We start from the raw sequence: 27,669 nt of genomic DNA on the forward strand, positions 1-27,669 counted from the left end.
GTAGAAGAAGATTCAGAAACATTGCTGCAGCAGCAGGACTCGTGCAGTGTTGTCTTTTACAGTATGTGACATGAAGCAGTAAAACTAATAATTGCCTACAATGTCTGAACTGAACGACTATTTAGAAGGTAAGATTACTTTCGAGGAGTTTGAAAAGCGCAGAGAAGAAAGAAAAGCAAAGGATAAGGTAACGTGTTCGCATATTCTTTATTCACCTAACGTTATAGCACAGATCAGATCTGGTTTTAAGCGTAGTAATGCACCACAGTAGTGTTGAACTATTATGAAGTAGCATGTAGTCCGTGTTTTTTTATTTTATTTATTTTTTTTTTAGGAGAAGAAGGGAAATGTGTTAAATGATGAAGAAGCTGCTGTTCAGGAGGACGAAGCTCCTTCCACCTCGAAACAGCCTGTCAAAGCAAAACGGAAACGCAAAACAGGTGCAAATTACTTCGTTTTACTTGGTTGTTGTCAGTAACGTTATTAGTCTTGATTGTTTATTTATTTTTCTAACTGAACTCTAATTTAGGCAAGTAACGATAGCTTATAAACTAAATATCTTGTCAGGCAAACGTACAGTCTCAAGTTGTGTATTATTCAATTTAATTCATGTTTATTTCTGTGTCAAAGCAGCTTAACATGGTTCTGGTTAAGTCCAGATTTCAGAATTGAAGTTCAGTTCAATGTGGTTTAAATTTCACTGCTAAAAGTCCAAACACTCCTAGGCTGGTTGGCTGGTTTTAGCTGGTCGACCAGGCTGGTTTTAGGGGGATTTTGGCCATTTCCAGGCTGGTTTCCAGCCATTTCCAGCCTGGTTTTAGCTGGTCAGACTGGAAAATGACAAGCTAAATCCAGCTAAAACCAGCTTGACCAGCCTGGTTTAAGCTGCAGATAGCTGGTTTTGGCTTGGCTCCCAGTCTGGCTAAGCTGGTCAAGCTGGTTTTAGCTGGTCATCTCCCAGCCTGACCAGCTAAGACCAGGCTGGAAATGGCTGGAAACCAGCCTGGAAATGGCCAAAACCCCTCTAGAACCAGCCTGGTTGACCAGCTAAAACCAGCCAACCAGCCTAGGCTGGTTTAAGCTGATTTTTTCAGCAGGGAAGGGCAAATCCATTGATGCACAGCTCCACAAGTCCCGACCAAGCAAGCCAGTGGCCACAATGGCGAGGAAGAAAACTTCACCAATTGACGAAAGTGAAGGGGAAAAAACCTTGAGAGAAACCAGGCTGTGTTGGGCACGACCATTATTCTTCTGGCTAAACCTCCTGGGTGGAGTTGCAGTCTAGGTGCTTGAGAAAGGAGAAGCTGGACGTCCATCGTAGAGAACTGCAGGTGTGAGTAGGGCACCAGTGGGTGTTCAGGCTGGCCCACGGGATCAATGCCGGGACTTGTTTGTCATTATGTTCTTTCAGAAATAAGTCTCATGCACTTCATTCCTCCATGACCACCACAGCATCAGCTCGGGATACGGCCTGGTGTAGGATAATGGATACCTTGGGATCATCTCTTCACATGGTTGGATCACATCAATGCCATTGCGTAGTCTTTAGGAGCCACGGGATGAGTATCCCCAGGTGGTAATAAAGAATACACTCTAGAGCAGTGGTTCTCAAAGTGGGTGTCGTGGGACAATGACAAAGGGTCGCTTAGTGATTTCCAAAACTCAAATAAATGTTATTAAACTATTAGAATTACCATATATTATATTCATAACCCACAGAAGATAGTTAATAGTTAAGTTTTTTTATATTAAAATTAAATTAAATTAATAAATGACTATAAAAAAAACATTATACAGTTATTAGACTGTTGCATTTTTGTGTTGTCTGTGCTCATTTTTATATATGCCTATAGTTGTGTGTGCGACGTTTGTATATTTACAGTATAACCACTTCGAAAAATGGGGGTTGCAAGTCACTGACTTTATTATTTTGAGGGGTCACGGGCTGAAAAGCTTCGGAACCCCTGCTCTAGAGAATACACATTATACACTCATTGGCCACTTTATTAGGTACACCTTACTAGGATCTAGTTGTACCCGCTTTTGCCTTCAGAACTGCCTTAATCCTTCGTGGCGTAGATTCAACAAGGTACTGGAAATATTCCTCAGAGAATTGATCCGTATTGACATGATAGCATCATGCAGTAGCTACAGATTTGTCGGCTGCACATCCATGATGTGAATCTCCCGTTCCACCAAAAGTGCTCTATTGGATTGATATCTGGTGACTGTGGAGGCCATTTGAGTATAGTGTACTTATTGTTATGTTCAAGAAACCAGTCTGAGATGATTCACGCTTTGACATGGAAAGTTATACTGCTGGAAGTAGCCATCAGAAGATGGGTACACTGTGGTCATAAAGGGATGGACATGGTCAGCAACAATACTCAGGTAGCCTGTGGTGTTGACACGATGCTGTATTGGTACTAATGGGCTTAAAGTGTGCCAAGAAAATATCCCCCACACCATTACACCACCACCACCAGTCTGAACCGTTGATACAAGGCAGGATGGATCCATGCTTTCATGCTGTTGACACCAAATTCTGACTCTACCGTCCCATCTCAATGTCGCAGCAGAAATCGAGACTCATCAGACCAGGCAACGTTTTTTCCAACCTTCTACTGTTCAATTTTGGTCAGCCTCAGCTCAGTAGCCTCAGCTCTGTAACCAGCTGGACAGAAATTTGACCAAAACGTTTTTTTTTTTTATGTTATTAATATCAAAGTTATTTATGGGCAACTCATTGTACAGTTACTTGGTTTATTTGTTAGAAAAAAAATAATTAAGTACAGATCAATCCTAAATATTTTTTTAAAATTTCCGCAGACTCAAGTGGTTCTAAACCTTTATGAAGTTCTTTCCTCAGTTGAACCAAAACAAGTTATTCTGAATAATAATGGAGATAAGCAGCCATTCATAGGAGGAACAAAATACTACGGAGGTTAATGACTGTATTCATACATCCACATTCTTGAGGATATCTTCCAGAAGAAATAACTGTAAATAAGACATTAGTGCTTTACAATTAACCACTGATGAATCACATAGGTTTTAATTTAATTGTCACTCCTGGCTTGTGTAGCAAAATTTCTGTATCAAATAGAGACATGTGGGACTCAATATTCAGTGTGAGCGAACATCACCTCACTCGTTTGTGTTTTGCGTGATCTCTGACAGAGACGACGGAAGAGGGAGTCAGTCCATCTGTCCAGCAAGCCTTTGCTTCCATGATCGGAGAGGGACTGGAGGAGTGTGTGGATGATGATGATGATGATGATGAAGATGGAAAGATGGAGTGGAAAGACATTGAAGAAGAGGATGGAGACGACGATGATGATGATGATGATAATAATGATGCTGATGAAGAGGAGGAGGACGGCAATGGAATCACACCTGGAGATGTGTTTGCCTTAGAAATGGAGTTGAACCGAGAAAATAAGAAAATGATGAAGGTCAGTGCGTGACATGGCACCATTAAAGGGATAGTTCCCTCTAAAAATGAAAATTCTGCCATCATTTACTCCCGCTTCGTTTATGAGTTGTTTTTATCTGTTGTGCACAAAAGAAGATGTTTTGCAGAATGTTGGAAGCCGGTAAAAACATACTACAATTACCAGTTTCCAACATTCTTCAAAATATCTTCTGTTGTGTTCAAGCGGAGTGAGTAAACGATGACATCATTTTGCGGTATTAATCAAATCGCATCTTTATTCATAAGCACAATAATCTCTGTTTTTTTCCACAATATCGAGCTGAATGGTTCTAAGAACTGTAAGGTATGGTTCCAGTTGTATTTATGTAAGCCTCAAATGGTGCAGGACTGTTAGATGAGCTAAATTCAATATAAAAAAAAAGTTTTAAAAGTGTCTGAGACGGATTTATTTGATTTTCGTCCATTCGATATAGCTGTTTACATAAGACATTGTGTATTACGTGCCCAAAATCTTAGTTATCAGCTCCACAGTGTAAATAATGAAATCATATCTATGCTGACTGGTCCAGATTGGCAGAGATTGGTACACTAACCAAAGGGAAGTATTCTGCGTAATAATGTAAAATTATGGCTTTTGCATTTATATTTAGGAGAGACGTCACCGTAGTAAGTTACCGCGGGCTCTCAGAGGACTCATGGGAGAGGCCAACATCCGCTACGCTAGAGGAGATAAAGAGGATGCCATTCTGATGTGTATGGAGATCATTCGGCAAGGTGGGTTTTTACTGTTCTGTTTTTATGTAAAATGTGCATTATTGCAATAGTTTAAAGCAGGGGTGTCAAGCTTAGTTCCCGTAGGGCCACTACTCTGCATAGTTACAGCTTTAACGCACTTGGCTGTAAGTTTCAAACAACCCTAAAGCACTCAATTAGTTTGATCATGTGTTCATTTAATTAGAGTTGGAACTAATCTGTGCAAAGCTGCGTAGTTTGAAACTTATGGTTTAAAGGTTATGAGTGGTTACTGAAGCAAATTGATCTTCAAGGGATAGTTCAGAACTGTTTTTGAAGGGGGGGGTCTCAGTGAGGTTTATCGTTATCAAAGCAGAAGACCTGATTGATGGATTGTGCCTTCATTGCTCATCATTGTGCATAAGGAAGAGCATTAACTGCTTAATTCCGGACATCATTCAGGTATTATGATATTGTGTAGTCCTACAATGTACGCGTATGATTAAGATTATGAAAGCGCATTGAATGTGTGCATGAACGACTGTGCACTTTTTCCGTGCTCACATTGCATGTCACAACCACGTGCGCTCTATGTACATTATAAACAAAGCCAGGACGCACTTTTCTTAATACTCTCTGCAAGTCATCTGTTTTGATGTCTTCATTTATTCAGTGATACAGCTTATAACCTAAAATGTAATACCTGAAATTGTCATGAAATTGTTTAGATAATGATACCAATTAAAAAAACTATATTATGTAATTAATTAAACCTATTAAAAACAGGGACTACTCTGAAAGAAAGTGAAAGTGATAAACTCTTTAGTAATGCTTGATATATTTTATAGGGTGTAATGATAAAGTATATTAGGCTACTCAATTTAACTGGACTTAATATTTTTACAGTTGAAATTGTTGACTGACTAGTAGTTTTTTTATCGAGTGGAAAAAAAGAGTCACTAAGTTACAGAGAAAATTGTATTCTTTAGAGTTTAGACACAAGGGAACTTACCGAGTTAGTGGCGCCACCTAGTGGCGATGTGTGGATCTGTCACTGCATTGCGGTACAATTATAAACCTATTAAATATTATTAAGGTGACTATTAAACTGCTAAACATGCAAACTGATTAAGCAAAAACCTTCTTTTTTGTCCTTGGCTGATCACATGCCTGCAACGTTTCTCAAATTTTAAAGCGTTTATTTGTAGTGTACATGTCTGGTCTAGCTGGTTTAGAGACGGGGCGTCAGCTTCAATGCTTCCCATTCACTTTGAATGGGTGACGTCAGGCCTTGTGCCGAACTGCATTGTGGATCCGTCGGCGTTGCTTCAGAGGTGTTGCCTGCTGCAGAAGTTGGGACTTTCTCAACTTTTCAAGCAGCGACTGAAGCGTCAGCCAATCAGATCGCTGTATGCAAATACACCAGCTCAGACAGTGGCCAATTGCTGACTAATTTCATAGGCTGACGCTGCTATGACGATCACGTCAGCTCCAACTTCATACACTCCCTCTGTCAAGCGTTGATGCTGAAGCCCCGTGTGAATGGGCCGTAAAGGCTCCACCCTCTTATGGCAGCAGCTCATTTGCATTTGAAGGGACACACATAAAAACAGGATATTTAGGGTTCTGTCTAAAATTGTGCATCAACAGCATAGTATAAAAAGACAAGTTTAGCTGATTCCTGAGAAAAAAAAAAATCTATGGGCTGCACAAATATATTGTTTCAGCATTGATATTGCAATATCTGCAATAGTCAAATCGGAGGATCTCAAGAGATTAAATTGTTTAAAGCATTTGGACACAGGATATAGTACAGTTTTCTGCTTTAACAATTAGACTAGATTTGAATAATTGGGTTTATATAGTTATACAGTCAGTGAAGATACTGCTTTTTTAAATTTAATTATTGAATTTCTGCATCTTAATACTGTTAGACTCCACCGAAAGCCATAGTGTTGTTTATTTCAGAATTATTTTTGTTCTGTTGTTTTCATTCCTGGTTTAAATTATATTGTTTTGTGTGTTTTTGTATCATTTTGTGTATTTTATGCAGACGCACTCCCCAACAAAATCATCACAAACGATGTCAAATTCTGACTTTTTTCTTCTTCTTCCCCAAAATAGTCATCTTGTGTAATTATATTCATATCACAGAAAAGCAAAATATCACAATGCCAGTTTTTTCCCCAAGATCATGCAGCCTTTAATGACTGCAAATTATTTGGATATATCAGACTGAACTCCTTCTTTCCTGCTTCTCTTAGCTCCTGTGGCATACGAGCCGTTCTCCACTATGGCTATGATCTATGAGGATCAGGGAGACATGGAGAAAGCACTTCAGTTCGGTCTGATCGCTGCTCATCTGAACCCCAGTGACTGTGAAGAGTGGGTCAAACTGGCAGACATGTCCCTTGAGCAGGACAACATCAAACAGGCCATCATCTGCTACACTAAAGGTCTGTATACCGACACACAGCTGCATCAAATTTAAATAGTCTTTTTATTATTATTATTATTATTAATATTATTATTATTATTATTATCAGTATTGAAAAGAGCTGTGTTTAATAATAAAGTAATTCTTAGGTTTTATATTATAATTTATTAAGCAATTTAAATGACCATTGAGTATGAAGTGTGCTATATAAATAAACTTGCCTTGTCATATTTTTGTGCAAACAGTGATGCTTTTTTTTCAGAATTTGTTCACACTTTATTTTATTGTTCAGTTCACACCATTAACAAACCACTTACGAATATTCAAGACTTTTAGATCAATAAACTGCTAATTAGCTGATTAAAAATAGTTAGTAATGTAGTAGTTGGATTTAGTTATTGGGTAGGATTAGGCATGTAGAATAAGATCACACTTTTTAAGTACTAAAGAACAGTTAATATCTTAAGAATAGACATGTAATAAGTAGTTAATAGGGTGAATTTTTAGTTTACTCAAAATTCCTTCATGAAAAGAAAGATTAGTAGTATTGAAAAGTAAGTGTTTATAACATTTTAAAATTCTCAGCTTCTCTAAATATACATTATATAGTTACTATGAAGGTACTATAATTCCAGACATTTATATAAATGTTTATACATGATAGAAAAAGTTTTACCTTCAGAAGATTTAAGAAATTATTATTTACAATCACAATGACTGAAAATATTTGTTACTCTGACCCACAGTCATTTTCAGTTAAAAATGCTCTGAATGTCAACAATATTTGTCACACTAAAATTAAACAAAAACAAACAAAGATTACCCGGAAATGGTATAAAGAAGAGCCACTAACTAAATATGAATGGTTCAAAATTATAGCAGAAGTTAAGTAAATGGAAAAAATGACACATGCACTTCGATTACAATTAGAGACCTTTGAAAAGAAATGAAGTAAATGGCTGGCTTTCTCCTCAATGACAATATAATTATTTATAATTGAACATTTTCATAATTCTAAAGGTTATGTATTATTGTGAAAATAAGTTTGGCAACCTTTATTATATTTTATTTTATACTTATTTATTTATTTTGATGAGGTTAATTTAATATTTTTATGCATATATGTATATGGGTATACATGTGTGGAATGGATGTATTTGCCTATATAAGTATGTATACATATGTATATTTATGTATATTTGTATTATTTTTTTTATTTGCTTGTTTTGTTCCCACTGGTTATATGTTCCTAAAAAATCAATGAAAACTAAACTAAAAAAACAAAAACAAACAAAGATAAATCCAAATGCAAGGATCTTTGTTATGACCAAAGGACATAGACCAAAAGGTGCCAAATAGACCAAAATAAATACAAACGACCTAAACGGCGAAGCAGAACGTGGGTCGAAATAAGTACCCGGTAGAACGACTCATGATAGTCCAACAAAACGCCAACGAAAGTCCTGATGAAACACAGAGACACCAACAAATCATAATGAACTGACAACAAAGCAAAGGATTGCCACTCAGAAATAGGTGCGGCTGATCAGAACAGCTGATCAGCGTTAGGTTATGACCCCACGTGATCACTAAACAAACACCCAACACAACTCGCATGGAGTAAAGCAAAACATAAAACACCACAGAAAGAGCTCACACACCCACAACCGTGACAGTATTATTTCTAATATGGAAGAAATATTATCAGACTATTAATGAATTGAGTTTAAGAGAAACTGAGAATTTTAAAGTGTATATTCCACCTCTTCCTCAACCTCTGTGTGCATATATATCATGTGACCATTAACTATTGTGGTCTACATGTTAATTAATCACGTGTGCAGAGATACTGAAGTTTGTCCTGCGCGCTTGCGGTTTTTTTTGTTACTTCTTTGGTTTGGTGCGTTAATCTGATCGTTACTATTATTCAAAAGAAGGTAATGATTCGCACTCAATTGCTTCGTACTTTTTATTTTTACTTTTTCTTACATTTTACGGGTGATAACAGACAAACAGACGTTTCGGCACAAAGCCTTCCTCAGTCAGCCAGGAACGTCTGTTTGTCTGTTATCACCCGTAAAATGTAAGAAAAAGTAAAAATAAAAACAGTACGAAGCAATTAAGTGCGAATCATTACCTTCTTTTGCATGTTAATTAAACCTTAGACTCAAATACATTTGATCTAACAAAAAAAGCAGTTGTCATGCATGTTGAGACTGCTTTAGTCTTATCAAGCAGTATTAGGCTTTGCTTGTTACAATTACTTCGTGAAATGTGTCTAACAGTGATTGTGTCTTAAGCACCTGCTGTCTGCCATTGTGTTTCCAGCAATTAAATACGACTCCAGTAATGTGCAGTACCTGTGGGAGCGCTCCAGCCTTTATGAGCAGGTCGGGGAGCACAAACAGGCCATGGACGGGTACCGCCGCATCCTCAGCCTGCTGCCGCCAACCGATGGAGAGCATTTCATGCAACTCTCACGAGACATGGCCAAGTATGATCAGCACATCATATAGAATTATTAGCCCTCCTGAATTGTTAGCCTCCCTGTATATTGTTTCTCCAACCAAAATTAAAAGAAGATTTTTTTCCAACACATTTCTGAACATAATAGTTTTAATAACTAACTATTGGAGCGTGCCTTTAAGATGATAATTGGTATTATATTAAGCACCACATATATATTAATGAACCTGTGTATATATACATAAGTGTGTATATTGATGAGCATGTAACAGATCGCCTGTATACCTGTGTATGTACTGTCTTTAACCCCAAAACTGAGTAAATGTTTTATTTCAGGAGTTACTATGAGAGCAGCGAGTTGCCGTCTGCTATCGGGGTCATGGAGGAAGCTCTAGAGAGACATCCTGAACTCGTCACACATGAGTGTGTTAATATGGCCGCTGAACTCTTCATTGCCAACCACCAACATGATAAAGCTCTAGAGGTGAGATCTGATGAAGACCAGCAGGTTTATCAGCGGCCAATAAGGAAAGGTCAGGTTGGAGTTTGGCTAATATAGGGAATGTTTTAGATAGAAATGTCAGTCTAGGTCAGATATCCTAAACCAGGGGTTTTCAAAGTGTGAGGCGCGCCTCCCCTGGGGGGCGCCAGAGCATGTCAGGGGAGGCGCTTGAAAAAATATAATATAATAAAAACATAATTATTATGTTTAATTATTATATGTATTTTTTTTTATTATATTTAAACGTTTTAATTAAACAAAGCAAAAAAAATAATACGTCAAATGTAAGAAAACCTTTTATACCCAGAAGGCAATAGCTGTGAATTCGCTTCTGTTTGGCAAGCCTGCCAATACAGGTATATGCCTGCTAATACAATGGGTCGGTTTCTGAGACCCCCCCGATTCAAAGCTGTAATGAAGTTCACGGCCCTTTGGCCGCCGGGAAGAAGGAGGCGGAGAACCGACGCAGTTTTAAAATGATTTATTAATAACAGTGCTGGCAGCTCCTCACGGAGGCTGCCGTCTAAACCAAAACAAACGGATGGCAGCTCCTCACGGAGACTGCCGTCAAACTGAAAGCAAAAGTAAAATATGTACGGGCCCGGCCCTCTCTCGGCTTCCTCTGCCCTCATTCCTCCTTTTATGGTCCAGAGCTCCTTCCGTGGGATCCGAGGCAGGTGCGCACCGCAGGTGTATCCACTCACGCGGTGGCCTCACTCCGTTCCCACGGCTCTCGGCCACGCCCCCTCGCCACAAAAGCCTTCAAGTTCAGGGCTTAAACCCAAAAGACGACGATATGATGATCAGTATTTGAGTTTAGGATATACGTGGACAGGACCAGCTGATGAACCACGACCTTTATGTGTGGTTTGTCAAAATATTTTGGCTAATGACAGCATGAGACCCACTAAACTTCGACTGTTTTGACTGGGATGGACAGTTCTTGGATCTGTTTTATTCATATTGAACCATCATCCTAGTTTTAAAAACGTTATATTAAAATACTTGTTATTACTCTGTAAATAATTGCACTTTCATGCAAATGATGCTAAAAGTGAGTTAACAGTCTGACATCTGTCTGTGTCTGTGTCTGTGACACACACACATATATATATATATATATATATATATATATATATATATATATATATATATATATATATATATATATATATATATGTGTGTGTGTGTGTGTGTCTGTGTGTGTGTGCGTGCGTGCGTGTTTGGGAGGAGGGGGGCGCCAATGGATAAGTTGTTTCAAAAGGGAGGCCCACTGTCTTAGACTTTGAAAAACCCTGTCCTAAACTAAAAGCTGATAATCTTAAACTTAAAAATAAAATAAAAAGAAAGTTGATGCATGGTTGTTAATGTAAATATGTAAATGTTAAATGATATGTTTCTTTAGGCGCTGGTGAAATTTTGTGGCATCGTCCTTAAAAGACAGGAGAAGGTTGAGACCAAGCTGGAGGAGCAGACTCTAACTCAAGACACAGAAGAAGACACGAAGGAGGACACAGAAGAGGAGAAAGGTGTGACAGAAAAGAGAGATGTATTGCTGTACCGTAGAGAGTCTGGGATCTATTCTTTGCAATTGTTGTTGGATGTTATGTCAAGTTTAGTTCACAATCCTGATTATTTATTATTGATGTTTGGTGGTGGAGCTTGAATAAACATCACTGATATATTTTGAATTGCTCAGGGAAAGTCATAGAAGTGGTGATTCCTGATGCAGTTCCAATAGACATCAGGGCGAAGATGATGGTGTGTCTCATCCACCAGCAGGTCTTCAAACCTCTGGATGTAAGTGCAGTTATACACATAAACTACTTTTTATAATCTGAACAATGCTCTGATTTATATTCCAATGCAGTTTATATAATAAAATTAGTACCATGAAGCAAACAAGACATTTAGGGTGCTTTTACACCTGTGAATCGATTCAGTTGTTCCGAAACAGAGATTACAATTGTTACATTGTTGCTCTTTGCTCTTGGAGCGGTTCGCTTTCACACTGCAAAGTTTCTAATCGGACCAAAAGAGCTAAAACAAGTCACGTGCGAGTAAACTCTCCTTACATTGGTCAGAGTGTCAGGGTTTATTTTGCAGCGTCCCGCTCAGCTGTCAGGAGAGGTGGTGGTTTGGTGGTGATTGACAGGGTGCGCGCGCTCGACGTGTCTGAGGAGAGATGCGGTGGGGAGGGGTGAGAAGGGTGCGCGACGATGCATATTTGATGATCGGGAGGGAGACGCGAGATTACCGGGAGATCATCACTTGTTTGCGGGCATCCGGAGACTCGCGAAACTTCCCGCCATACTCATAATTCTCTCTTCATATAGCCGTAAGCCTATTACATATCCATAAAACACTGTGATATAAGCGCGCTCGGATCGGATCGCTTTCTCACTGCAATCGAACCGCTCCAGGGTTTGTTTCAATCGAGCCGAGACCACCTCACTCAGGCGGTCTCGGAGCGATTACTTTGGCGCGGAACAGAGCGCTATTGCCCTGTTCACATATGCCAAACAAACCGCTCTAACTGGGCAAACGAGACACGTTCCGAAACAAAAGTGTAGGTGTGAAAGCACCCTTAGAGACACTTGAGTATGTATATAGTTTAACGCTCTTAAGTTGTTATTATTATGTTGAATAGTTTTTATTTAGATTAACTTTTAGTCTGTTACTTTTTGCACATTTTTTATACAGCCTAGAAAACACGATTAAAAGGATATTATGTAATATAATAATTAAACTCTGTTTTGCTTATGTCATTTACACAATAAACCTAATACTAATACAATAAAACTAATTTTAATTAGCAGTTCTTCACTGACATTAGTTTAATTAAACCTCATTTTACTGAGGTTTATCACGCTTAAACTTTTATAGCAGTAAATGTTTGTTTTTAATATTTGGTTGCCTATGTTTAGCACTTTTAATAGCATTTTATGTATTAAAACATTAAGACATTATTTTAATGTCACATTTATAACTTACAAATTCTTACAAATTACAAAGGGATTATATAATGCGTTTATAATCAAACATACAATACCTGTAAAAATCACTGGTAGCACTTTATTTTGTTGGTCCATTTGAGTATTAGTAGACTGTCTGCTTAATATCTGCTCATACTGCTCCTTCAACAGACATTTCACTGACTATAAGAAACTTTGCAATTAAATGTCAACTTAACACTAACAAGAACCCCAACCTAACAGTCTACTTATAATGTAATGAGGATTAGTTGGCGTGTAGATGCAATGCAACTTAAATTCAATCAAAATAAAGTGTGACCAAATCACCAGCACATTTAGTTTTGAGAGGCACTCGAGTACATGTGAAATACATTTCACATATGTTAATAGTTTGAGTTTAGCTTCAAAAATTACAATGTTTATTTTGCTAGCACACATTATTTTAGGTGAACATTTACACTGTGCATATTAATCCATTTAAAAAAAACAGTGGACTTTATTAATAAGCAAAAAATGACCTCTTCCAGCTGAACACATGCTGGTAAAGCAGATTTGTCATCATCCATCCATCCATCCATCCAAATTTTCTCACGTCTGTGACATTTTGTTCGCAGCCCATGCTGACGTCTCTGATGGAGCAGAGCCCGGAGGAGCTGGGCGATCTGTATTTGGATGTAGCCGAGGCTTTTATGGAAGAAGGCGAATATAACTCTGCCCTGCCGCTGCTCTCTGCCCTCGTCTGCTCTGAGAGATACAACCTGGCTGTTGTTTGGCTCCGACATGCAGGTTACATGCTTTTTTGCTGCACCAAGTTTGGGAAGGAAATAGGTGTTTAGACTTACATACAGTTGAAGTCAAAATGATTAGCCATCCTGTGAATTTATTTATTTATTTTTTTGTCTTTTTTTAAATATGTCCCCAATAGGGTATATGCCGAGCTAGTGCTGTTCCCATGCTGATACACTTCCGGTGACCTGTTATTGTGAACTTTTTTTCCATTTTATACGGTTCCTTATACAGCATCGATGTTGTAATTTCATTAAAATACATTCAGTTAAATAAACTTTAGCATTTATTTAGTTGCTCAAGCGTAAAACGAGACAAAAAGCTGTTTACTCGCACGCGCCCGTCAGAATCTGCAGGCTAACGCAGAAGCTCCATTGAATATACTGGGGTAAAATAAATGCTCATATTATAAAGATATGGCGGGGGAAATGTAATTTAATGCAGTGCTTCTTGTACAATCTGAGACCCACTTTAAATCGGATATCACTCAGCCAGTGGAGATTGCTGATTTTTAAAGAAAACAGACCTTTAACGCACCGGGTTTTGCATTGACATTCAATTCGCCGGAAGCGCTTAACCCAGATTACTGGCAAATTAAAAGTCCTATTAGCATGCTCCGGCATATACCCCATTATGTTTAAAAGGGCAAGGAATTTTTCCACAGTATTTCCTATAATATTTTTTCTTGCATTTGCATTGTAAACCTTAAAAATGTATTTTTAAAAATGTTTTATTTACTACACTCCCAAAATCATTTGTAGTAATCAAAATCATTGGAGTAATCATAAATCCACAGATTTAAAATTTTTTCAATATTATATTTTATTTTACAAAATTCTGTGCCGAGATGGCAAACATTGTCTGCAGATTCTATCTGGTAATCACCCATTGCTTTATGAATAATTTTTACATATATCTAAAAACTTCCAATAAAGCTATTACTACTTCTGTAGTAAACATCACTATGACAATTGTGACAGGGTAAAGCTTCAGACACGCTTTCCATCAAGTGTTAACGCTGATGCACTTTGTGAATGGTGTTATGATGCCATATTCAAATAAAGGTTTAAAAATAAATGTTGCCATGTAAAATAAAGATTTCAAATGCAGACTGCCCCTAACTACATTTGTTCTGCTGTTAGATGTGTGCTTCTCATAAACAATTGGCAGATATGCATAAGAGTAGCCTTTAAATTAAAAGATCAGAGTTATTATGGCTGAGAGTAAGACGCGTTGTGATGCAGAGAAACGGAATATTAAATGAGAAAACAGTGGGCGTGGCTTGTTTTTTTTCTACTGCAAGCTGATTGGATGTAGTAAAGTAGGCATTTTATTCAGAAAGATCTGGGAATGGAGCTGAGAAGAGTTATTACAACCTAACAGACACCTCATCCTCATTTCTGTCTGTTGTCAAAACTACAGTTAGAGTGACGTGTTTGGGTATGTTAGCCATGCCCAATACCTCAGACAGACATAATCTGAGAACTGAACAGAAAAAAACAGGAAGTGCATTTTCAGATACTAATTTTAGATTACAAGAGCAAACATTTTGCTTATTTCTTAATGACACGCACAGCTTTGTTCACCACAAAACTAGCAATGTACGCTAACAAACTCATATGATGAGTGTTGATTTCATTTGTACTTTAAATAGCACCAATTCTGTAGTTTTCAGCTAATAATTAAAAAGCCATTGTTTTTAAGATTCTCTCCTAAATCTCCAAGTTGTGAGCTTCTTTTGGCTTTAAGGTGTTATCAATATGGCCTCTGGTTGTGATTTTTGTTGTTTGCAGAGTGTCTAAAGGCACTGGGTCATTTGGAGGTTGCTGTGAAGAGCTACAGTAAGGTTGTTGAAATGGCTCCGCTGCATTTAGAAGCTCGTCTGGCTCTCTCCACCCTTCAGCAGCAGTTGGGTCGACCCAACATGGCCCTCGAGGCCCTGGAGCCCATGTATGATGCCGAAACTCTCGCACAGGACTCTTCAGCTGCACAGCAGGTTTGTATATGATGACATGCACATAACTGATGACAGGCTGTTGGGATTATTAAAAAAAAAATGCACACCCAAAATGCAAGGCGTTGAACTGTTACATGTCAGGTATGCATCATTTTCCAAGTCAATTATTCTGCTTGACACCCCACATGAGAAATACTATAGCAACTTGTAGCATATGGTGGTAGGTTGGTAGGTTACTTTATACCCGAAGGCAGATTTGATTTTCAGTCAAGAGTCCTCATGACATAACAGTGCCACACACAGGTACTCATTAAGACATGAACCGTAAACATAAAGAATAAATAAATAATCACTTTAAGAGCCCCCCCCCCAAGTAAATGTTTAAAATGATCTAAAATACACAAGTCACCGAAACATCTCTGCTTTAGGCCGTACTCACACTAGGTACAGTTGCCTTGAACCGGGCCAAAGCACGCTTGCCCCCCCTCCTGTCTCCCCCGACGGCCCGCGCTCACACCACAAACGGGCTTTGGCACGCTTTCGTCATCGCTGCTGCGCTGTTCAGTGAGAAGCGCTCTCTCACTAAGCAGCACAGTGGAGATTTCTCTAGTTATATCGTTTCAGTTGTTTGATATGCCGTCAATTATTTCGCCAAACAGTCCTTAGGGATGCGGGGACACGCAGTCAGATATTTCGCCGAACAGATCCGCCACTTTTGGCGCTCATAAACAATCATAAAGCTCTCGTGCTGCAGGAATGAGGAGGTCTGCTGAAGGCGCGCAGCTGTCGTGCAGTGAGGAGTTTGCGTCTTTAATAAACTGCGGCAGTTTGCGTTCACTGAACAGTAAGAATGATTAATAAATCCATATGAAACAGTCCCTTAAAAGTCACGTCTCTCTTTCAGTTTCGGGCTTTTTGGCGCGTTTTGCACTCACACACAAGCGTACCGTGCCAATGCCCAAGTGAACCGGGCTCAGGCACACCTCTTCCAACCGGGCCAGGGCCGGCCAAGTGAACCGTGCTTGACCCCGATTCAGCGCACTCACACTTCTCAAAAGATCCGGGAAACAGGCCTGGGCACGGTACGGATGGCATAGTGTGAGTAGGCCCTTAGTCTATGCCTAAATGTCTAATGGTTGCTGGTATGAAACTATTTTTGTATTGTTTCGTTCTACAGCTTAATACTAGCAACCTGCGACCAGAAGGAAGGTAGTGTAGGGGGATGAGCAGTGTCACTTAAAATTGAATTTGTGGTTCTCTTTATCTCCCTTGTGTACACAGCCTCTGGATTGGCTAGTGACACCGCGGTCAGCTTACTGGACCACTTAACTATTTAATTTAATGAGTTTTTATTGTGATGTTTGTGAGTTTTTATTGTATACTGTGATGTTTTTGAACCATTCTATAGTAAAGTACTTGAAATAATCTGTTGTGGTCATTCTATGGTTGCTATCGCACAGCAACTATAGTAATATAAATAGTGCTGTTCAAAGATTAATCGCATTCAAAATAAAAGTTTGTTTTGATAATTTACATGTTTGTATTATATTTTATTGTGTATATTTGATACACAAACATATATAGAAACTAATGTATAAAACAAAAATATTGTTAAACAGATATTTAAATTTACATATAATTTGTATCTCATGCATATGTGTGTGTGTGTGTGTATGTGTATATATATATATATATATATATATATATATATATATATATATATATACATACATTTTCTCAAATATATTCATGCATGTGTATAATAATATATACATAATGATTATACACAGCACACACACACTTATATTATGTATGCATGCATGTGTGTTATAATATATACATAATGATTATACACAGAACACACACACACTTATATTATGTGAAAAACTTTTCTTATGGATGTGATTAATCGATTATTTTTTGCACAGCACTAAATATAAACAAATGACCCAATACTGACATTTTCTACAACTATTATACTACAATATACCACATTTTACAGTATTAAACACTAAAGTATACTATACTAATTATTAATTTTTTCTGTGTTAGTTAAAGAGTTGTAGCTAGTATTATATATACAGTAAAATACACTTTACTTTAGCATGTTTCAGAAACACTAGTATTTACTGGTAATTACTATAGTATTGTTTTTGTAGACTGTGTAATGCGGTCTAAAATTATCTGGAAATACTTTAGCCATGTTTATTTGAACATAATTGCAGCTTGGATTGTTCATCAGCCAGTCAGAATAATGCGTTCAGCAGCCCTGTGTAAGTTATGTGAGTGTTGAGCTTGTGATGTGTGTGATGTGTTTTAGGAGCTGAAGCTGTTGCTGCATCGCTCGACTCTCTTGCTTTCTCAAGGACGGATGGATGATTACATTGATACTGTATTGACCATGCTGTCCATGTTTCTTAAGGTCAGAACACGTGATATAAATGCAGTCAATGTCTGATGAGGATATAAAGCTTAACTTGGGGCCAGGATATGTAAAATACTGTTCCTTAATGGTGGAGCTTTATGCAAAATAAACTTCAGATTCAGTGTAAGTTGCTAAGTATTTTTTTTTTTTTTTTTTAAATAAGTTTTGCTCATTAATGCTGCATTTATTAACTTTCCAACTTATTTTGTAATTTTTGGAAATAATTAAGTCAAACATTTTAGAATATTATTGTACATTTAAAAAATTATGGCAAATAAGCAGGGATCCAAAATGATTGTAACAAATATTGACCCCCCAAATATAAATTAAATGTATATAAAAAACTTGCGCCAACCAGAAAAATGGTTTTAAGTGACAACAGTCTGATCACATGAGCCGTCACTTGGTAGAGACGAATGTCAAAATGAACTATTATACAGTATGCTGGGAGTGTGTGTTTGTATACCTCAAATTTTATAAAATAAAAAGTTATAGGGGAACGGTGCAGTGGGTAGCTAGAAGCAAGAAGGTCGCTGGTTTGAGCATTGGTTGGGTCAGTTGGCATTTCTGTGTGGAGTTTGCATGTTCTCTCCATGTGGATTTCCTCTGGGGTTTCCTCCTGGTGCTCCAGTTTCCCCCACAAGTCCAAAGACATGCACTATAGGTGAACTGGGTAGGCTAAATTGTCTGTTGTGTATGTGTGTGAGTGCAAAATTGTATGGCTGTTTCCCATTAATGGGTTGCAGCTGGAAGGGCATCCACTGCTTAAAACATATATTGAATAAGTTGGCGGTTCATTCCGCTGTGGTGACCCCTGATTAATAAAAGGACTAAGCCGAAGGAAAATGAATCAATAAAAAAGTTTTAGGAAGAACCCTTTAGAGTGTCTAATTCTTTCTGGTTTTAAGAAGTGAAAAGGTAGTTAATCCACACATAGTAGGCTGCATTTATTTGATTAAAATTGCAATAAAATTAGAATTTTCTTAATAAATAATATATGCTTTAAAATATATAATATTATGATATACACTGAATTCTGAGCAGCATTGATCCAGTCTTAACACATATGCTGAGTGTTTCAGGAGAAATTAAATATGATAGTTCTTAATTAGTCTATATACAATTGAATCAGCATACATGTATACCAATGTTTGTAGTCAAGAAACTGTGTATCTGTCCACCAGCATTAATGATTTAGTTCCTTTCCTGCTCTCTGATTTGGAGATTAGAATTAGAGAATTTCTCTCAGAATTAAATGAATTTGTGATAGAGTGCTGTTTGTTTTGTACAGGTGGCGATGGTGAGGGCTCAGGTGTGTGTTGTTGCTGACATGTCCTCGGGTGTCAAACATCTGAAACTTATAAAAGTGTCCCGCAGTGCACTGACGGAGATTGTTGACCAGGAGGCAGCTTATCTGGATGTGACTGGTAAGTCAGATTTAAAGGGTGAGTTCACTCAGAAATGCATATTTGCTTTGTTCACTCACCCAAAATGTAGGTGACTTTTTTTTTTCTTATGAGGAAATAGAAGAAACCGAATATATCTGTGATCCTTAGCGTTACTTAAAATACAGCTACAGACACTTCAAGAGTAAAAAAACATATGTAGAGAAAAACTAAATTAATTCATGTGGCCCCTAAAGGAAACCTCAAATTTTATGCTAACTCTTATTATGATAGACTCATCACTTTTATGGTAGACTCATTTTACCCATCACTTACAGTTAAACAGATGATTTTTACCATTGTTGAATCCATTTAATCAATCTCAGGGTCCGTTGGGAGCACTTTTAGCATAGCTTAGCATAAATCATTAAATCTGATTAGACCGTTAGCATCTCACTAAAAATCTTTAAAAAAAAAAATTTATGGTAGACTGGTATTACAAGTCACCCATAGTTATACCGTTGAGTTTTACCCTTTTTTAATCCATTTAACCCATCCCAGGGTCTAGCGGGAGCACTTTAGCATAGCTTAGCATAAATCATTGAATCAGATTAGACCATTAGCATCTCACTCGTCTTTTCTTTTTTTAATTTTATGATAGACTCATTTTACAAGTCACCCAGAGTTAAACAGTTGAGTTTTACCATGTTTGAATGAATTTAACCAATCTCAGGGTCTGCTGGAAGCACTTTTAGCATAGCATAAATCATCGAATCAGATTAGACCGCTAGCATCTAAATCAAAAAATGTATGGGAGACTCATTTTACAAGATACTGACATTTGTTAAATGGATTGAATTTTTTTTTTAATTCAACTGATTAACTCTAGGTGACTTGTAAAATGAGTCTACCATAAAACTTTAGAAAATGTTGAGTGTGATGCTAATGGTCTAATTCGATTCAAAGATTTATGCTAAGCTATGCTAAAGGGATCCCGCCAGACCATGAGACCATGAATTCATTTAACTGACCATGAGGTTGGTTAAATGAATTCAAAAATGGTAAAACTCAACTGTTTAACTCTAGGGGAGTTTCTAAATGTGTTGCTTTAAGGTTTTATTAAACGAAATGATTGGGGTGTACATTATTTACAGCATTGTTAAATTTAAGTCTGGTTTGCAAACTAATTCAATCTAACTACATTAACACTTCATTGCTTTTCAGCAGCTGTGATAGGTCTTAAGGGTCACACAATGAACTGTCTGATCAATAATATTTACATTCTACACCCAAGCAGCAGTCGATTGAAATTTATTCAGCTTTGAAACAACTAAAACAGGGACCCGGTTCTATAAAATCGACCAGGGTTTGTAATGTTTCATTAAAATATAATTATTTACTCCTCCTCATGTAATATCTTACTATTTAGGCTAATTTCATGATAAATACAGGTAAATAGGGATAAAAAAACGATAACTAATTGTTATCAGCTTACTTTTAAAGTTGATTAATTACATTATGAATTGCACAAAGCTTTTGTATTCTAAGTTTTGTAAAATGTTATGCTAAAATATGCAAATGAGATGTATACGTGCAATGTGAACATTTAGATGAAGTCGTTTAATTTTATGACATACTGTATATGAGACGATTTTTACAGAAGGGATTTGGCGATTTTTTTTTTTTTTTTTTTTTTTCTTTTCTTTTTTTTTTTTTTTAAAAAATATATATTTTTTTCATTCTGTAATTCAGAAAATAATTCTGTATTTAAATAAATAACTCACTTTGAGAAAAATTCAATATATACTTGTAATGGGAATCTACATACACTGCAACCATAGAATTATTCAAATTTCTATTTTAATGTTTTTTTATATTACACTACAAAAACTTTGCGAAAAAGCTGTTTTTCTTTTTAAATCTCAAAGTTGATGTGCAGTAAAGTTTAATTTTGACCAAGAATTTCATACCTTATATTTTCCATCCTCTTTCCGTCAGGTAAGACGAGTGTCCTCTCTAAAGACGACTGGTGGAAGCTGTCTCTCCGCTGTTTGTCTGTATTGTGTGAGGAGAAGCGCTTCGCTGAGGCAGAGTTATTAGTGGACTCAACTTTAGAGTATTACTCCTTCTATGATGACCGTGTGAAGCGGAAAGAGCTGGAATACCTCGGTCTGTCCGCTGCCTTCCTCGACCACAACTTCCGCACAGCCTACAACTACATAAGGTCAGTCTGGAGGATACTAGTATCAAGATTTAACAAGAGACTGGAAGTATTTCCCAGAGATTTAGCTGATGCCAAATTCTGACCCTACCATCCGAATGTTGCAGCAGAAATCAAGACTCATCAGAACGGGCAACGTTTTTCCAATCTTCTGTTGTGCAATTTTGGTGAGCCTGTGCGAATTGTAGCCTCAGTTTCCTGTTCTTAGCTGACAGGAGTGGCACCCGGTGTGGCCTTCTGCTGCTGTAGCCCATCTGCCTCAAGGTTGGACGTGTTGTGTGTTCAGAGATGCTCTTCTGCAGACCTCAGTAGCAACGAGTGCTTATTTGACACAGAGAGAGGGAGGTAGCGAGCGAGAAAAAGAAAGAGAGAGCGCACACACACACACAGGCAAAACATCATCGTATTAGTAGTCGTAGTTGTCGTATTAGCAGTCGTCGTTGCAGAACTAGTAGCGTTAGTAGTAGTATTAGTCGTAGTAGTCATAGTATTATTATTTTTAGTCATGGTAGTAGTTGTAGTTGTTGTATTAGTAGTCATAGTAGTGGTAGTAGTCGTATTGGTATTAGTAATGGTAGTTGTAGTATTGTTAGTCATAGTAGTAGTCCTAGTATTTTTATTTTTAGTCATGGTAGTAATAGTAGTCATCGTTGTAGTAGTAGTAGTCATTGTAGTCTTAGTAGTAGTAGTAGTCGTTGTCGTAATAGTCTTAGTAGTAGTAATAGTCGTCATAGTAGTTGTATTGTTAGTCATAATTTTATTATTTTTAATCATGGTAGTAGTAGTCGTTGTAGTAGTATTAGTTTTAGTAGTCATACAGGCATATACATATGACTGTAACACTAATAAAGTATATATACTGCATAAAGACAAAATGCAAGACGTGTACAGCTCATGCAGAATGATTTTCAAGGAAGAGCTGGTAACTGAAATGTGATGCTGAATGTTTCTTTATTTGATTTAGAAGTGACCATTTGTGTTTCTTCCTCAGTAGAGGATTTCACATGTGCTTCATCTGTTGCAGGCTGATGTTAATGGACAGCGTGGAGCGGCCTCAGCTGTGGAACGTGTTTAATCAGATCACTCTTCACTCTCAGGACGCCAGACATCATCGCTTCTGCCTGCGCCTTATGCTGAAGCACCCGGATAACCACGCACTCTACCTTCTCAACGGACACACCTCGCTGGTCTCTGGGACGTTCAAACATGCACTCGGTACGATTTACGCAAGAAACCAAAGCCGATTTTCTCATTAAAGCAGATATTTTGAACAGATGCAAAAGTAGATATTTTGAAGAATGTTTGAAAGCTGCAGCCATTGACTTCTGTAGTGTTTGTTTTTCCTACTATTAATGTCAGTAGCTGTTTTTTAACCAACATTCGTCAGGATATCTTGGTTTGTGATGGAGTTGAAAGAAATTCATAAACGTTTAGAACCGTTGAGTGAGTAAATGGTGAGGAAATAATTTTTTTAGATGAACTTTGAAATTTAAGTGGCAAACAAGCAGATGTGATCATTAGGTGTGTGTAGTTTACTAACATCACAGACACATTTAAAACTTAGTTTTTTGGACACAAATTGTGGTGCAAATACCTTTAAACTGACTACTGTAAGTCACGTTGACGGTCGGCAAAAGTTTGCTTGCAGTGTTCAAGTGTTTACACTCAGAGAGCAGCATTTACAGCGGATCTCTCAGTCCTTAATATTGTAGTGCTATTAACGTAAACTAAGTAACTTAGAAATCATTTTGACTAAGATCTGTCTTTAAACACTGAACGAATACTGATGACGATACGAACTATAACTTTGCCATCTGAATGAACAAAGAAAGGTCGCTGATTGCACAAACTTAACGAATCTGTGGAGACAGGACAATCAACACATACTGGAGCTGTGTCTTTTTTTAAAGGAGACGAGCAGCAAATCCGAATTTCACCATTTCCAGATGAGAAAATGTAAAAGATTTTCCATACAAACGTATTACTGTCGCGCGTCGCGTGCACTGTAATCCACATGCGAGTCCTGCAGCGCTCTCATAGAGAGAAAATGAAAACAAAACCTTCACTGCAGCACATTATAAAAGCAACACTGACATCCCGTATCTCCAAACTATTCTTATTCTATTCCCACTTCTTTTGGCAACACGACGTGTGTCATATCTCTGCCATCTGAACACTGTTTCAGGTACAGTCTTCGAAGCTACCATGTATATTAATGAAGTTGCAGCGCATACATAATGGAGCACACTGATTGGTTTGAACCAAGCCATACTCACGAATCAATGCAGCTCACTCAGAGACGTAATACGGTACTCCCAGGTGCAGACGTCCAGTCTACATGCTGGAATACACGCTAAGATCTCATGGCCGTTACGCAGCTTCAAAAATTAGTTTTAAACCGGAAGTACGAATTTGCTCGAAATAACGCAAAAACAACCAATTTTCACTTTTTAGTGAAATATAGGTGTCCTAATAGTGTTTTTAGCAGTGTGGGACACATAGACGACTGTCAACAGCTCAAAAATGTGTTTTGGTGTTTTGTGACCCTTTAAAGTAGAAAAAGTGGATTCGGACATGCCCTAATGCTTTTGCGCCATGCGCTTTAGACTTTGCGCCTAGATTGCCAAGCTCTTAGTAAATCCTAGTGTTTCTTTTCGCCCAATTGTGTGTGATTTGGTTCAAATATAACTTTTGGGGAGTGCAGTGTTTATCATCTTTGATAATATAAAAAAAAATTAACAGCGTGTGAGGTGACATTATAAAGCTTAAAATGTGTAACTTGAGTGTCCAAAAGCATTCACTGTTTAATAAAGCACAGCATAATAAACTTGTAATATAATTGCCATGTTCTGTCTTAGCAAGCAATAATGACGACTAGCAATTTGCTTTGATTTAGTTGAACTGTTTACTGAAGTTTTGTTGCATATTAAACAGGAAAGAAGTCTGCTACATACACACACACACACGCATTGAATCAGTTGCTATGGTTGCCGGCATGTTCGCACCAGCACTAAGCAATATCTGAGTCTCATACTTAAAGCTGAACACCATAATAAATGTCAAAGTAAATAGAAGATTAGACTAAACATTCACACTGTTATATGTCAATTTAAGAGGCTGTCATGTTTCTTTGTGCATGTGCTTTATTATATATGGTGTAATCTGAGGGAATGTCCTTATTTAAGATGATTATTGTTGATATTTTATTCCACTTTTTCTTTTAATAGGTCAGTACATGCAGGCGTTCAGAAACGAGCCTGATCATCCTCTTCATAGCCTGGCTATTGGACTCACGTTCTTCCACATGGCCTGTCAAAAGTTTGTCATGAAAAGACATTCGCTCACTGTGCAGGTACGGGATCATGACCGTTTTTCTTATTTTATCTAAACAAGCTGCTTTTGGAAGCAAAATTGCTGACACTTTCACTCAAGCGAGCTTTCTGTCATGCACAGGTATAATCAAAAATAAATATTGTGGCAGTAAAAAAAGATCTGTTTATTCATTTTCCTTTGACTTAGTTGTTTGTTTATCAGGGGTCGTCACAGCAGAATGAACCGCCAACTTATCCAGCATATATTTTACACAGCGGATGCCCATCCAGTTGCAACCTAGTACTGGGAAACACCCATACACACTCATACACTACAGCAAATTTAGTTTACCCAGATTCTCTATACCGCATGTCTTTGGACTGTGGGGGAAACCCACACTAACACAGGGAGAACATGCAAACTCCACACAGAAATGCCAACTGACCCAGTTAGCCCTCGAACAAGCAACCTTCTTGCTGTGAGGTGACAGTGCTAACCACTGAGCAATAACAGTAACAATTTTTACATCTTTGTTAACCTAACTTAAAGGAAATAAAGTTGTTCAATGTTAGTTCAAATTAACTTGCATGACTTTAATGTTACGTAGCATGACATTGGATTTTAATAAAGTATTAGTAAATGTTGAACTATGATTAATTAATGCTGTATAGGTATTGTTCATTAGTAGTTCATGTTAGTAAATAAACTAACACTAATGAAACCTTATTGTAAAGTGTGATCTTCAAATTGTGTTTTTTATCATTTTAACCTACTTGCTATTAAATTAAATGTTTTTTTTATTTTTATTTTTATTATTTATTATTGAATTGTTCATTAGATGTAATAGTAGTATGTCTTTGATTGTTTTTATTTGATTTATTATTATTATTTTTAAATAACAAGTACATATTTTTTATATCATACATTATTATTTACATTTTAATTAAATACATTTTAATAATTAAATTCATAATACATACATTTTAATTAAATACATAATAATAATAATGATGGCTATTTATTTATTTTATTATCCTTTATTTTGTAGAAATAATAATAGTAGTAATAGTAGCCCTAGTAATATTTATTTTATTATTTTATTTTTTATTTTTATTGGTTTGATTGTTTTATAACTCATTCATATTAAAATTAACTATTATAATTATTGAATTTATTATAATTATAATAATTATTATTCTTATTAATTATTAATTATAATAATAATTATTATTATTAATAATTGTTATAATAATTAATATAATAATTAATTATTATTATTAGTTATAGTTCGACTAATAGTAGTCATCGTCATTGTAGTAGTAATAGTAATAGTAGTAGTAGTAGTAGTCGCTGTCATAATAGTCTTAATAGTAGTAGTAGTAGTCGTCGGCATAGTAGTTGTTGTCATAGTAGTCATCGTAGTAGTAGTTTTCGTAGTAGTAGTCGTCATAGTAATAGTGGTCATAGTCGTTTTAGTAGTAGTAGTAGTAGTCGTCATCATAGTAGCAGCCATTGTCGTAGTAGTAGTCGTCGAAGTAGTCATCGTCGTAGTAGTAGTCGTCATCATAGTAGTTATAGTAGTTGTAGTCACCGTCACAGTAGTAGTCTTCATCGTAGCAGTAGCCGTAGTAGTAGTTGTCGTTGTAGTAGTAGTCGTCATAGTAATAGTGGTCATAGTCGTTGTAGTAGTAGTAGTAGTCGTCATCACAGTAGCAGCCATTGTCGTAGTAGTAGTAGTTGTTGAAGTAGTCATCATAGTAGTAATAGTCGTAGTCGTCGTCGTCGTCTTAGTAGTAGTCGTCATCGTAGTAGTAGCTGTAGTTGTTGTTGTATTAGTAGTAGTAGTAGTAGTCGTCATCGTAGTAGTTGTTGTAGTAGTAGTTGTCATAGTAATAGTGGTTATAGTTGTTGTAGTAGTAGTCGTCATCATAGTAGCAGCCATTGTCGTCAAAGTAGTCATTGTCGTAGTAGTAGTTGTCATCATAGTAGTAATAGTAGTAGTAGTCGTCATCGTAGTAGTAGCCGTAGTAGTAATTGTTGTTATAGTAGTAGCCGTAGTAGTAGTTGTCATTGTAGTAGTAGTCGTCATCGTAGTAGTAGCCGTAGTAGTAGTTGTCGTTGTAGTAGTAGTCGTCATCGTAGTAGTTGTTGTTGTAGTAGTGGTCATCATCGTAGTAGTCTTAGTAGTAGTAGTAGTAGTAGTAGTAATCGTCAACATAGTAGTATTTATGTGATTATTTTTTAAATAATTAATTTTTTATCATCATAATAATAATTATTATTATTATTATTACTGCTCAAATGTGTTGCAACATTGAAAATTTGTTGTGCAAATACGATACATCTTAAGATACATTTTATGAATTGTCTTAAATTTAACTGTAGTAACGATAATCAAGTTGCATTTGCAATCTTAAAGCTATATCCCACTACTCTGCATCTATATTTTGTGCTATTAATGAATTTGTGTGTTTACATATTTGCCATATTCCACTTGTTCCTCAGGGTTTCTCTTTCCTGTGGCGCTATGTGGATCTCCGAGGTCAGTGTCAGGAGTCTCTGTATAATCTTGGCCGGGCTTTACATCAGCTTGGACTCACTCATTTAGCCATTCACTACTATGAGAAAGCCCTCACCCTCCCCCCACTCAAACTGGAGGTAAGACGCTTTCACTTTAATATGTATGTGAGCCACCATGCATCCATAAATCATCACAGAGGCCTCACAGATTATCAAACATAAGTCTCTACGTTATATCTGTGCTTATGTATGTCTTTATCCATGCTGTTTGAACTGCTGTGTGAAATGCAAATGACTTCTCTTATGATCTGAAGGGGATTGAGGACGATCAAGTGGACTTGAGAAGAGAGATTGCCTACAACTTATCCCTTATTTACCAGTCCAGTGGTAATAAAGATATGGCCCGACACATCATCTATACTTACTGTACTATATGATCCTGTGATCCCATCTCATGTTGCTTTTGTAAATGTACATTTCCATTTTCTGTTCAATAAAATGTTATATTTATTATA

General features: G+C 37.0%; 1 protein-coding gene across 2 annotated transcripts; it reads left to right on the forward strand.

The window, feature by feature from the left end:
- On the forward strand, positions 1-27,669 carry gtf3c3 (general transcription factor IIIC, polypeptide 3). Of its 2 annotated transcripts, NM_001256242.1 has the most exon segments (18): positions 4-187; positions 335-440; positions 3,181-3,455; positions 4,087-4,210; positions 6,433-6,624; positions 8,934-9,099; positions 9,408-9,555; positions 10,979-11,102; positions 11,273-11,373; positions 13,163-13,334; positions 15,128-15,330; positions 17,612-17,713; positions 19,008-19,143; positions 21,100-21,325; positions 22,347-22,537; positions 24,550-24,674; positions 27,140-27,292; positions 27,469-27,669. In NM_001256242.1, coding segments are annotated over 18 exon segments (2,754 nt in total). In that variant the 5' UTR covers positions 4-100; the 3' UTR covers positions 27,592-27,669.

The sequence above is a fragment of the Danio rerio genome, chromosome 1 (genome assembly GCF_052040795.2).
Source record: "Danio rerio strain M-AB ecotype USA chromosome 1, GRCz13ab, whole genome shotgun sequence".
In the NCBI taxonomy this organism is placed as follows: domain Eukaryota; kingdom Metazoa; phylum Chordata; class Actinopteri; order Cypriniformes; family Danionidae; genus Danio; species Danio rerio.